A 14,615-nucleotide genomic window follows, 5' to 3' on the forward strand; every position below is an offset into this window, starting at 1 on the left:
TGAATCAGGACTAGATCTACCTCAAGATTAAACCAGGACTAAACTATGACTAATCCGGGTCTAAAACAAGAATGAAACCATGACTAAAGTAGAACTAAACCAGGTCTAGGCCAAGACTAAACCCGGATGAATCCAAGATTAATACAAGAATGAAACCAGGACCCAAACCAGATATGAACCAGAACTAACCCAGGTCTAAAACAGGAGCAAGACCAGGATTTAACCACAGTACTTAAACCAGGACTAACGTAGGTCTAAAACTGTACTTAAACCAGGACTAACCCAGGTCTAAAACTGTACTTAAACCAGGACTAACCCAGGTCTAAAACTGTACTTAAACCAGGACTAACCCAGGTCTAAAATTGTACTTAAACCAGGACTAACCCAGGTCTAAAACTGGAGTTAGACCAAGACTAACCCAGGTCCAGAACTGCATTTAAACCAGGACTAACACAGATCAAAAACTGGAGTTAAAGCAGGACTAACCCAGGTCTAAAAGTGGACTTAAATAAGGACTAACTGAGGTCTAAAACTGTCCTTAAACCAGAATTAACCCAGGTCTAACAGTGAAGTTAGACCAGGACTAACCCAGATCTAAAAGTGGAGTTAAATAAGGAGTAACCGAAGTCTAAAACTGTCCTTAAACCAGAATTAACTCAGGTCTAAAAGTGGAGTAAAATCAGGACTAACCCAGGTCTAGAAATGGACTTAAAGCAGGACTAACACACTAAGTCACTCCCCCTTCAGAGCACTATCACAACACATCAGCGTGCATCCTGCTAATGAATCTACAGCACATCACATCAGGTTTGTGAAGTTGTTGTCACAGTTTTGTATCATGTTTTTGTATATTTATGGAGAATTGTCATGGGAGTATGGGTGATGTAGACTTGTGGGCGGGGCCTTGTACAGAATCTTACAGGTAACCATAAGGGGGGTTTGAATAATTACTCAGACATACATGGATGACATCTAAAACCTCTTCAGGCATGTTTTTGATGAGGAAACATAGTAGAAAGTTGATTTTGAAAGACAGTTATAAAAATCCCAATGCACAAAACAGAATTCTGATATTACTAATTAATCAAACTACACCAAAAGTTATTATTTACCTTGATAAACTGCTCCTCCTTCTGTAGATCCTCGTCACACTCGGGCAGTGATTGGTTGAGTCTGGTTTTCACGTCCTTCAGTTGACGCGTGCTATTGGTCAGTCCGGTTTCACAGCGCTCCCAGTTCTGACCAATCAGAGACAAGCAAAGAGTAAGTAAATACATTTTATTTTATTATTATTATTTAATTAACTTATTTATTTTCTTAGTTGCTTCTTAGTATTTATCTACAAAGACAAATTGTACTTATATCTGTGACATACTAAAAATGACTTAAAATCAACATTCAGGTCATAATCCAGGAACCTTCATAATTGGCCACATTAAAACTGGGACTAAACCCAAAACTAGACCAGGACTACACAAGGACCAAACCAAGACCACACCAGGACTACACAAGGACCAAACCAAGACCACACCAGGACTACACAAGGACCAAACCAAGACCACACCAGGACTACACAAGGACCAAACCAAGACCACACCAGGACTACACTAGGACCAAACCAAGACCACAGGCCTAAACGGACCATCTTAACTGCTACAAAAATGTACGAATCCCATGTATTTCTTCCAGATTTTGAGTGCGGCTGCTAGGAAAGCTATAACCAGGAAATGGCTTAATCCACAAACAGTGTTGGGGAGTAACAGATTACATGTACTGGAGTTACGTAATCAAAGTACAAATGATGAGTAACTGTATTCAGTTACAGTTACAGTTTCAGTGAGTGGTCATTGGATTACAGTTACTTTGTTGAAATAAATGGATTACACAGCGGTAATTTTTCCCTGTTTTCAAGGAAACTAAGTTTACCCCCCCGGAACTAAACCAGGTCTAAACTAATCTAAACCAGGTCTAAACCAGGTCTAAACTAGGACTAAACAGGACTAAACCAGGTCTAAAACTAAACCAGAACTAAACCAGGATTAAAAAGGACTGAAAGGACTAAACAGGACTAAAATAGGACTAAACCAGGACTAAACAGGACTAAAACCAGATCTAAATTAGATCTAAACAGATCTAAACCTAGACTAAACTAAACAAACAGGACTGAAAAGGACTGAAACTGAAACAGGACTAAAACTAAACTAGATCTAAACTAGATCTAAACTAGATCTAGGACTAAACCAGGACTAAACAGGACTAAATTTGATCTAAACTAGATCTAAACTCTAAACTAAACAGGACTAAACTGAAACAGTAAATTAGATCTAAAGATCTAAACCAGACTAAACAGTTCATGTGGACGTATCTCCTCGTTTCTATCAATAATATTTTTAATACGGTTCAGTAAAGTCTGGGTTTTTTATTTCCTTTTAGCAGCAGCAAATCAAGTAATCCAAAGTATTCAGATTACGTTACTCACTTTCAGTAATTTAATGGATTACATTACAAACTACATTCTGGAGTATGTAATCTGTAATCTGTAGGGGAATACATTTTAAAAGTCACCTTCCCAACACTGTCCACAAGTACCAACACTGGATGAACGGTTTGAGATTGTTTATGATATTTTTAAGATGGAGAGAATTACTTTTAGCATAAGACTGCAACAAGACAAATTTGAAAGCAAATGGAAACGGTGAATTGAATATATAAATACTGTGAGACCGGACTTTGTTTGACCCATTACTTTGTTTTTCTTGCAATTGGCTGTAATAATTATTATTCATTATTATTATTATTATTTTTCTTTTAATTAATCCATCCTTTGTGAGAATCAAGGCACACCCGCAGGTTGTATTGTATTTGTCTTTTTCATACTTAAAAAAAAAAGAGAAAAATAAAGAATTACAAAAATATAAGAATCCCATGTATTTTAGAACATGTTTGCAGAGGTGTAAACTGCAGGATCAGCACATTTTTCACAGAATAAGAAGAGCTCGTGGAGACAAAGAGAGGTTTATATAAATCTTGTGTGTTTGATGAAGCATTGAGTGGTTTAGGTGAGTGGTACCTGTGTGAGCGAATGAGGATTACACCTGCGAACTATAAAAAGGCAGAGACAGATGGAGCAGAGCAGATGTCTCAAGTTTAGGATTAAAATGTCTGAGTGTTGCATCACTGTTTGTTCTACCTGAGATTTAACATAAAGAGGTCAGAGCCAAAACTGGCATTATTTATCTGTGCATTTCTGATCTGCTTATATCTAGTTATACCCAGTGTTGGGAAGGTGACTTTTAAAATGTATTCCTCCACAGATTACAGATTACATACCCCAAAATGTAGTTTGTAATGTAATCCATTAAATTACTTAAAGTGAGTAATGTAATCTGAATACTTTGGATTACTTGATTTGCTGTAGAAAAGCAAAGACAAGAAAATCTTCACATAAAATGTTTTATCTGCTAAAAGAAAATAAAAAGTCCAGACTTTACTGAACCAAATTAAAAATATTATTGATAGAAGAAGAGGAGACGCGTCCACACAGCATTTAGTTCTGTTAAATCCTGTTTAGACCTGGTTTAGTCTTGGTTTAGTCCTGGTTTAGACCTGGTTTAATCCTGGTTTAATCCTCTTTTAGACCTAGTTTAGACCTGGTTTGGACCTGGTTTTAGTCCTGGTTTAGACCTAGTTTAGACCTAGTTTAGACTTGGTTTTAGACCAGGTTTAGACCTGGTTTGGACCTGGTTTAGTGTCCGGCACTGAGTGGAATTACTGAGAAAAAAAAAAAAGGGAATAGCCCAAAATGTGAAAACAGGAAAATACCACTGTGTAATACAATTATTTCAACAAAGTAACTGTAATCCAATTACCACTCACTGAAACAGTAACTGTAACTGAATACAGGTACTCATAATTTGTACTCTGATTACATAACTCCGGTACATGTAATCTGTTACTCCCCAACACTGATTATACCACTTTTCTAGTGGGAACATCTACTGGTGCTTGTCTCCATGGAGATCTCATAGCTTTGCCACAAATGTCCCACTCTATGGCATTTACCTTATCATTATCCATTAGGGATGTAACAATAACCCAAATATCATGATATCGTATCGGCAAAAGTCTCACAATAAAATCATGGGCTGTCACAATATATCGAATTACAAGTTCCTTTACTGAAATGCAAGGTTTTATAGTAGCAACATCTTATGAACATTAAAAACTACATATCCCATGATTCATTTCAGCACAAACAACATGAAGAAATATGTTTTTTACCATCTACAATTATATCAGTTTCTCCAAAATATCGCAATAAATATCGTACTGTGAGATGCATATCGTGATAATATTGTACTGAGAGAGTTAGATATCGTTACATCCCTACTATCCATTACAGGTCAGATTTGTGGAGGGGCGAGCCACTTGCAGTATGTTTTTCCAGTGTATTTTTGAGCAAATACTTGTAATTTAACAAATACAATGGTTATGTTTAATGCCATACTGTGGAACTTTCCAGGCAAAACAGAAACTGTATACATTATAACATGCACTATATTTAAATTTTTAAATTTTTACTATTTTCTTTTAAATTTTTTGAACCAGATATTACGTGCTCTTAATAAAGATCGAATTGAACTGAATAACTCTGGAAAAGTTGCGACTTTAACTATGGTAGTAATAACAGTAACATGAACAAAAAAAATCAAATACTTCATATACACTGTTGGGCAAGTGACTTTAAAACTGTAATGTGTTATTTATTACTTATTACTGTCCTTTCAAAGTAATTCGTTACATTACAATATTACTGCATTTAAAATGTAAGGCTTTACATTACTATTGCATTACTTTAAGTTACTCTCACCAAAATAACAGCGAAGATGGTGAACTTTTGTGCCGTATATGGACTGAACCAGAACTAAACCAGGTCTAAACCAGGACTAAACCAGAGCTGAACCAGAGCTGAACCAGAGCTGAACCAGGACTGAACTAGGACTATAACAGGACTCGCTGTCGCTACTCACATTTGTACCGAGTAAAATATAAAAAATTTTTCCCTGTAATGCCTTACATTACTGCGTTACAGCAAAAAGCAATGTATTACAGTAATTCGTTACTTTTATAACGTGTTACTCCCAACACTGTTCATATATTCAGTCATATATTCCTTAAATAATCTAAACTGCCATGAAACTTATCTTTCTCCACGGAGACTAGGGCTGGTATCATTAAGAAGTTGCAGATACCCCAGGCCCCAGGCCTTAGTTCCAATTTGTTGTGTGTGTTCTAAATGAGTCTGACACACCTGGATTCCTGCTACAGGGGCCCTGGTCGAGACATTACAGCACCTGTTCGGGGCTGCTGGCCTTGGTGGTCAGTCTGCCATTTTGTGTTTGTGTGTTTAGTTTAGTTCTGTTTTGTGCCTTTTTTGATGTGGTCACTCGATTCTGTTTGTGGGTTTATGTGGTTTAATTTGGGGAACTTGTGTTTAGTTTAGTGTGTGTCCCTAAGTTTTACCACTCGTTTTTGTGTAAGCCTGCGTGACCCCTTTTCTGGCACAAAACTCTGTTTATTCTGTTGTTCTGTTTCTTAGGTTAGGTTGCTTTCTGTATATTTTTAGTCTTTTGTTAATTTACCTTTACATTCCTGTTAATTAAACATTATTTAATTTATTCCATTTTACATCTTGGTTTTTATTTTTGTTACTTCCCTCACCCCAAACGAGCTGGGTCGTAACAGATACATATCTCGATACAGTGCACTTCCGATTCGATACGATATATTTCAAAGCGATTCGATATAGTTCAATAAAAAATAAAGTCTAAATCATGTCTGTGATACTAAAAGTCTTTGTTAAACCACTACTTGTGCAAAGTTCATATGAAACACAAACATTTTAATCATCAAAACCATGAAAATGTCAAAGGTGTCACATAAACGAGTTTCCAAGCAACAAAACTGTAGCTCTGTAACTAAATAATTTCGTAAAATATACCAAAAAATACTCTTGGTGCTATATTGATACAGCAGCCCACGATATCGATACTGTATCATCACATTAAACAATACGATACATCAATATTTCAGTATTTTTGCACAGCCCTAATGGAGACAAGCAGGTCAAGTTACAGGTGAGATCTGTGGAGAGGCGATCCCTCACAGTAAGAATGCAGGTTTTTCAAATGATCTTATGCCAAATGAAACATGTGTAAATGAATAAATGTGAGATATAGATGCTTAATGCCAACAGGGAACATTCCAGGCAGAACAATAACATCGCCATGGATACAAGCCCAAGTGCACCTTTCATTACAAATATTTATCTGGATGTTTTTAATGTCAGATGCCCTCCCTGATACCCGTCTTTATAAATGGACTGCTGCTCGTTTTAGACATGTGAACACTTGAGCCCACAGTCCCAGATCAGATCTCTGTATGTAACTGAAGCTCCAGTTTCTGTTGTGATGTGGGCTCATTCAGGATGAAGTCATGGGATTGTCTGGGATCAGCTCCTGTTACTGAGAATTTAACAGCAACCTGAGTGGACAGAGTGCGAGGCTCGAGGGCACGAGGGACAAAACCGTCAAAACTCCAGAGAATACAGGACAAATGGGACAAAAGTAAAAGTATAGGAGCCTGGTCCAGATGTACAGACAGGAACAGGATCAGGTTCAGGGTGAAATAGTGAAGCTTTTATTGAAATATCCACAGCCTCTGGTTAAATTTAGGTTCATTACAGACGTTTGACAGAAGACACCTGGAGTTTCCTCTTTTTTCCTATTTCTATAGGATCCATGTGTGTGTATGAGCACACATTATAGACAGGTGTTGTCTTCAAAAGAGGGAGCAAGAGACAGATTTTCCTATTGATTGCATTATAATTAAATAACCTGATCATTTCAGAGGAAAGAACTCCCTGTATTACAACAAAACACTGAGTTATAACAATATTCATTTAAAGCAAACATATCAAACTCAGGCCCGGGGGTCAAATTTGGCCCGTGATATAATTATATTTGACCCGCAAGATCATATCAAATCTGTATTAGAGCTGCCCACCAGCTACAGATCGACTATAGAGACAATATTTATTTAAAATTTGGTTATTATTTTATATTCTGTTTGTTCTGGATTCAGTGTTTAAGCAAAACTATTATTAAACATTTATTTTAATAAGAAAAGATTTAACATTACAGATCTCGAAAGAAGAGAAAACATGCAGATGTTACTTGAAAATGATTCAATAATATTTAGTTTGATTCAAGACTTAGTCCCAGTTTTTCATTTTGGCCTCTGTCAATTTGAGTTTGACTCTCCTGATTTAAAGCTTCCACCTGTATGTTTATTTTATTAGATTTTTTGTTACCACTGTCAGACAGCATCTAGTGGTGATATGTGAGAATACAACCGGGAAGTGTCAGCCTGTGTAATCAAAGATGGCAGCTTTTATTATTATTTGTATTCTTTTTATATCCTCTATTCTGTATTAAATATGATTGGCCTAGATCAGACCTGGGTATTGTACAGCTCCAGGGCCACATACAGGCCTTTGGTTGACTCTGACCGGACCATTTAAGCTCATTTGGAATGACAAAATAAACATATTTTATCATTTGACCTCATGCATGAACTAAAGCTGCATTGCATTTATTTTAGAGGTGTTTTTTAAATGATATTTTTTGTAAGGCAACTTCACTTTTTCATTGCTTAGTCAAACATAAACTCTTATCAGTCTGAGCAGCTCATGAAAACAATGATATTTGCTGCTTTTTATAAAGAAATACAATTAATATTATTCAGAATTGAATTAAGCATTTTGGCCTGGTCCTCCACAATATTTTCTGTTTCTTACATGGAAAAAGTAGCTGCCCACCTCTGGCCTAGAGGAAGTAGTGATGTCATCTGAAACCCAGTAATACAAACTCCCACTGGTATCCATATGTACTTATATTTGTGCATATGTTGGTGTATATTTTTTTCCAGACAGGGGCAATTACATAAATGCTTTTCATTCATTTAGAATTCTGCTCAAAACAGCTTAGTAACAGAAGTCACTGCTAATCAGTTGTTGTGTAGACACGAGCTATTATTGAACTAATTAACAAATAAAATAAAATAAAAGTGTTAACCAATGTTTTTTTTGTCGTGCAATTTTGGTTCACAGAAACATATTGATATTAAGGATTTAAGAACCATTCCAAGACAGGAAAATAGGAAGGATTAAAAGTTTAAGTTTGTGGCTAAATGTACCATGTTCAGATAAATCCCATGTTTACGACCTCATATAATGCAGTAAAACAAACCTCTGTTCTAATCTAAGTGGAGTTTTACCTTGATGATGTCCCCGGTGAGGTCCATCCTTTTGGCCAGGAGCCCGTGCAGACTGTCCCACTCGTGCTGCAGCGTCCCCAGCTCCGTCTGCAGCTGGGCCTGGGTCTCCTGGTCCCCCATCGAGAAGAGCTGTCGTCCCACCTCCAGAGTGTGGAAGAAACTGCTCTGGTACTGCTCAAACTTCACCTCCGTGTGCTACAAACAACAAGGAAATGCATCGTTATCCAGGGAGGGGGCTCTTAATGACTCTGGGGTTTTGGTTCAGATTGATTAAAGGCTGATGTTTAGTGAAGAATTGTGATGTTAATATTAGTCAATCAATCAAACAAGCTTTATTTATAGAGCCATTTACAACACTCAATCAGCTGAAGATGTTCATCAGTTTCACAAATTTAAAGGTGCACTATTGTAAACTTTTTGGTTGGGCGTCTGTCACCTGCTTGGTTCCACAGATATGTCACTGCTCTGCCTGGAATGTTCCACAGTGTGACATTAAACAGCTCTTCTTTACTTTTATTCAATTACAGGTGGTTTTATAGCTCAAACACACCTAGAGCAGGGTTGCCTCTCCACAGATCTGACCAGTAACTTGACCTGGCTGTGAAACATTCCAGACAAAGCAATAACATCTCAATGGAAAAAAGAATCTGACAGATCCTCCACCAGAAAAGTTAAGTTATTATTATTGTTTATTCATATGCCAGACTTAAATTTTGATGTTTAGGTCAACTCAAAACACTTACACCACCTAGTGCCTCCGCTCAATTTCATTTCTCTGCAGTGACTAGATCAGGAATCAAAATACAAAAGACGGTTTGCAAAAACCATAGAAGTGCAAGTTCAGGCACCAGCCAATCAGTGAAGAGTCATATATTCAGTGTTGTCAACGATTCCCGAGATCGAGGATTTAAAGCCGGAACAAAGAGAATGTTTGGTGAATTTTATCAAGGGGAAAGACGTTATTGTCCTTCTTCCTACAGGATTTGGGAAAAGCTTAATATACCAGTTAACCCCGTTAGCGGAGCATTACATACGTGACGACCAAATAGCAGCGATTGGTTAAATGTTAAAAAGTACCCGTCTACCGTCGAGCAAACAAATTCTAACACTGCGAGATCAGACGGTTTCTACAAAGTGAAACTGGCTGATGAATCAGGCTACCCAAAACATACACACAATTCTCCAGCTAAATTAGTCGTGACCAAGACCAGCTCAACCTGACAGGTTTAACCCAGAGACATTGAAGGACGAGTCAAATGCAGAGGACACATTTCCCTACAGTACAATAAAGTGTCCCTTACCTATTTGCATTACGTCATTATAGAGTAAGTATCTGTATGCCTTACGTAACCGGATTTTTTATTTTTCCGCTGTGCACTGAAGATATGCAGCAGCTGAATATAAAAGAAGCAGCAAAAGAAACCAATCCAAGAAACTCAAGAAAGGTGAGGCACATTTTCAGGGGACATTCAATAAAAAATCATTTTCACTAGTATCATTTTCAGAGGTGGAGTAATCTCTTATTCATCCAGGGGTGGTTCAATGTAGAGAAGGTTTCAGAGGTTTTAGAGTGACACTGTCCACTCTTAAACTCCTCCCTTTGGGGCTGGACTTAGACTAAGATACATTTCTGGTGTGTAAGTCAGTACTATTAAATGTAAAATAGCTTCTGAATGGGAGCAGGAACATCTTGACCGTAAAAACAGTGTTCAGATTAAACCATACAAACCACAGACTGTATATATACATGGACATAGCTAAGCCTCTAGCCGCCACGGTCCAAGTATTAAGTGGACATGGGGGCAATTCTGGCTCCATTTTACATTGAAAAACTTTCGCCCCTCTCTCTTTGACGGCTGCAGGAGGTCATTTTAGTCGTATTAACCCACTCTACATGATCCTGATGTTTTTATTTGGGTCAGTCTGTATGAAATAAGCTGTTTTCAAGGAATCTCCCCTATGAGCCATTTCAGATTTGGCAGAAAAAATTCTAAACATTTCTAAAATTACCAAAGGAAAGAATCTCAAATTTTAGTTCAATCCCTTGAGTGGTTCCCGAGTTATGGCCCGCTGAAATTCTGGGGCCATGCTCACATTTTCGGAAACCTTAATTTATCAGCATGTTTGAGAGACCAGAACTTCATAAAAATAGAGCTATATAGGAAGCAAAAAATTTGTATTATTGTAGATTCTTGGTCGTAGATTCTGAAACTGTTATCAAATATTGAGTATCTTTATTAAAGGGGGCGCTGGGCCTCCAAAATCTCACGTTTGTTGGCTATTTTTTGTAATTTTGTCAGTAAAAATATTCCTGTTCTTAACATGGAACTCTGCTCCAAATTAGCTCCTAGCTTCATTTGACTGGAGCTGAACTCTATGGGTGACGTCACACTCATTTACTCGATGTTCAGACTGCAGGGCTTAATGCTAAATACAGATTTTTTTTGTGAAATATGATTTTTTGCAAGGTTGGTAACATTTCCACTTAAATGTGACTTGTATGTGATCTCCAGTGTGAACTTTAAACGCCCTGAAAGTGTCCCACATGTGCACTGGAGACATGACAACATCAACCACAGCGAGCGTGCTCTGTGTTTACAGAAGTGGCCTAAACATGGACACGGCATCGAGCACCTGGAGAATTTAAAGTTGCTGTTGTACCGGAGCCAGAACATGTACAGCTGATTTGTTTTAAGGAAGAGATTGAGAAGGAGAAGGACGAGGTTTTTGGCCGTGGTGTCTTGTGGGGCAGTGGCAACAACGTCCGTAGAAAGGAAGATGTGGGTGTGAAATCACAGCCAAGAGTGGAAGGATTGATATGCGCTTTGCTTCACTCACATGGAGTTCAGACACAGTTTTTGTCTGATGAGAAGGACATTTGTGAGCACCTACTTGTAACACTTATGAGGAAGGAGAAAACACGTCTTCGGCGGCCTATATCAGTGAGCAAACACGTCGGTAATGGGCTGTATTGGCTCGCAACAGGTGCTTGTTACTGTGTTGTTTTGACGTGTAGGTGGGATGAATGTGACCTGGCCATTCAAACTGAAGTTGCATGTCAAAAGGTCAGATATATATTGGTTTCACAACCACATATCCAAGTGGCCTGGGCCACATTTCAAAAATTTTTCATTAAAAGATCAGATACAGGAGCATAGGGAAGAAAAAATCTGATTTGGGTCACTTGAGGCTGCAGTCTGTACGTAGCCTTAGTCCACTACTTTATACAGTCTATGGCTGAAACCTTCTCTACATTTCAATATTCAAAGTGTAAAGAGGAACAGAAGAGGGGCCTCTCAGAATTGTTGTTATTCTGAAGTGCACCTGTAGGAGGAGCAGTGAGCGGCGCAGCTCCTGGAGGCTGCAGTGGGACAGTCCAGCGGGGGGCAGCAGAGCGCGGGTTTGGGACAAGAAGCGGTGCAGTTTTCGGGTGGTGCGGTGGTACAGGTGCCAGTGTCGGACCAGCCCCTCGATGAGAGCGCGACGCTGATCCGCTCTCTGCAGCGCCCCCTGCCAGTGCTGACGCAGAGCTGCCAGCTTCAACAGGAAGTCATCTCTGAAAACACAGTAGAGGAAAAAGGCTGTGAACACAAACTATTACTCTGAATATTGTGAGTGTTTATTTTATTGACACAATTTAAGTTACACACATTATACTGAACATTTTACTAAAAGCAAACTATACCTGACCTATACACATTTGAAATGATCTAATCTGAATAAACTAGAATGTTTGGTTGTTGGTATGTTGTTGTTGGTATGTTCTGGTACTGTATGTTGTTGTCGGTACTGTATGTCATTGGCATGTTATAGCAGCAGGATCTGTACCTGTGGTCGACTTCTCCTCGGTGCAGCAGGTGCAGAGCTTCAGAGATCACAGAATGGAGGATCTGATGTCCCACAGAGAGCTCAGCCTGGAACCTCTGAAACCAAAAGAGAATACAACAGTCTGTTAAACCTTTGCCATGGCTGGTGTTAAATGTGTTGGAAATATCATATTTTCAATCTTAACATGAGTGCTGTGCACTGATAAACATATCAACATATCATCATCAGAACATATCATCAACATATATTAAGTTGCCATCTCTGGAAATACAGCACTTTGTCAAAAGATCAAGCATTTGGTGAAAGATTTTCTGTTTATATCTGCTAAACAACTGGCAGTGGTGCACAGCTCCTCCTTAGCTTAGGCGAGCCTGGAACTGAAGAAGACTATACTGAACTGCACCGCTTTGGAAAGTAGTAACCCTCAGGATCTGCTTCAGACTCCTCAAACGGGGCTGTACGATTTGTGGCCATACCAGGTTGTCAAAGCCTGATCCCATCAGATCTCAGAAGCTCAGCAGCGGCCGGGTCTGGTTAGTACTTGGATGTGAATCCTCTGGGAAAATCAGGAGCCACAGGGGGGCGCCAGTTGTAAAAAGTGTTGTTGTGTCAAGACACTTCACCTACATTGCCTAGTATGAAAGTGTTGTGTGTGTGAGCATTGGTGGTGGTTGGAGGGGTCGATGGCGCAGATTGGCAGCCTCAGTTCTATCAGTCTGCCCCAGGGCAGCTGTGGCTACAATAGCAGCTTACCTCCACTGAGTGTGGAATGAATGAATAAAGAACTGTAAAGCGCTCTGGGTGTCTTGAAAGGCGCAATATAACTGTAAATAATCATTAATTAATTTTGAGACTGAACCTGTGGATACAAGGCTTTAAGGTGCTGTACCTTTAATCAAAACACAGAAGTGAGTGAATCATAGTGATATAATCATATGGACCTTGTGAGTACAGAGCTGATGCCTCAGTCCCTGGTACGACCCGGCCACGTCCACAGCCAGACTGTCCTCCATCTTCTGCAGGAAGCACATCCAGCTCTCACACCTCTGCTCAAAGCTCTGCCCCTTCAGCGCCCCCGTCTGCATCGCACTGGAATTACACAGGAGATAATAACATTTACTAACTAATATGGACTAACATCACATGAACATACTACACAGTGTGTAACAATAACTTCACTCTACACTGTCTAAATCAGTCCTCACCTGTGCGCCTCCTGCTGGCGGCTGCAGGCTCTGCTCCAGCTCTGGTTCAGTCTCAGGAGACGATTGGCCTCTGCATCACTGAGACACACCCCCAGACTCAGCTCATTCAGGAGGTCCAGGTCTGAGGAGCGCCCCCTAATGTCTGAGGAGGGAGCACTGGCCTCCTGACCATCGCCCTGAAAAACAAACACGTCACACGGTTACACGGCAGGTCAGACAGCAGCAGGTGCAGAGTCGACAGGTGCTGTAAGAGGGTTAGACGGAGGATGAATGAATGTGGGTCGGAAGGGGCGGGGCTTACACAGCATGAATGAACTGACACTGTGCCACGTGCAATAACAGTATATGTCATTAAAGTGGAAATGTTTAATATCACACTGTTACTGAAAGCCCGTAAATGTCCTATATTACACAAAATGAACTCTTGTGATCTTTAAACCATGTTAGAATGCAGTTACCTTGTCAAAAACATACCTAGAGTTGTGTTTTGTTTTGTAATGAGGAAACATCAAATCAGAAAATAATGTACTAGGGGAACTTTAAGTGATTCTTACTCTCATTACATTGTACAATAGCCAAGTTAACAAATGCAAGCACAGTTTAGTTTCGCTATTTATAGTCTTATGCAAAGTATGGTTGTACTATCTGAAATGTATGAAAGCGAGATTCTCAACTGAAGAAAGAATTCACATAAATAGGACAAAGTTGGACTTTTCCTGAACAGTTCAATGATCTTGATCTATATCAGAACTTCTACAAGATCACACAATAACAGCAATGAAACTAATGTTATTTTGTGTTGAAAATTGCAGAGTATTGTCTAGAAATAATGTGATACTGAGTATTAGAATCCAGTTTAACTGTTGCAAACATCAATTAAAAGTTCAACTGTTTATAATATTTTGACAACTTTTAGTCCTTAAAATGTCCCTGGTGGATTCTAATAAAACACTGAATCCAAACTGCACTAGGAAACACAATACATGTTTCTTCTTTTTCATTTGGATGGAGAACAGTCACTGGTGTGTGTTTAAATATAGCGCTCACAGGTGGACGCGGGAGGGACTTAAGGAGGAGGTGAGTAGATGTGGGTCAGGAGGACTGGGTCAACTTTACTACATCAATGGAAAAACACGAACAGAATAGATTTAAAATACACAATGTAAAAGAGAGAACCAAAGATGATGTGATGTGATGAGATGAACCAGGAGGATAAAAACATGAAAACTCCAGCCCAATATAATA

At 39.0% G+C, this 14,615-nt stretch overlaps 2 protein-coding genes across 2 annotated transcripts in view; both read right to left on the reverse strand.

The window, feature by feature from the left end:
• LOC110153425 (nesprin-2-like) overlaps nucleotides 1-13,466 on the reverse strand; it is an 80,903-nt gene extending 67,437 nt beyond the window's left edge. Inside the window, exons 1-6 of the mRNA XM_055162169.1 lie at nucleotides 13,371-13,466; nucleotides 13,107-13,254; nucleotides 12,166-12,260; nucleotides 11,662-11,893; nucleotides 8,338-8,532; nucleotides 1,113-1,238 (exon numbers count right to left, since the gene is read on the reverse strand). Of these exons, the coding sequence (XP_055018144.1) occupies nucleotides 1,113-1,238; nucleotides 8,338-8,532; nucleotides 11,662-11,893; nucleotides 12,166-12,260; nucleotides 13,107-13,250 (792 nt within the window). The 5' untranslated portion in view covers nucleotides 13,251-13,254; nucleotides 13,371-13,466. The remainder of the gene's footprint in view (nucleotides 1-1,112; nucleotides 1,239-8,337; nucleotides 8,533-11,661; nucleotides 11,894-12,165; nucleotides 12,261-13,106; nucleotides 13,255-13,370) is intronic.
• The window catches only part of LOC110153407 (nesprin-2-like), a 46,643-nt gene continuing 45,394 nt past the window's right edge, over nucleotides 13,367-14,615 (reverse strand). Inside the window, exon 25 of the mRNA XM_055155515.1 lies at nucleotides 13,367-13,546. Coding sequence (XP_055011490.1) covers nucleotides 13,367-13,546 — 180 coding nt within the window. The remainder of the gene's footprint in view (nucleotides 13,547-14,615) is intronic.

The sequence above is a fragment of the Boleophthalmus pectinirostris genome, unplaced genomic scaffold (assembly GCF_026225935.1).
Source record: "Boleophthalmus pectinirostris isolate CB_2022bp ecotype Guang Dong unplaced genomic scaffold, ASM2622593v1 HiC_scaffold_10, whole genome shotgun sequence".
NCBI classification, from domain to species: domain Eukaryota; kingdom Metazoa; phylum Chordata; class Actinopteri; order Gobiiformes; family Gobiidae; genus Boleophthalmus; species Boleophthalmus pectinirostris.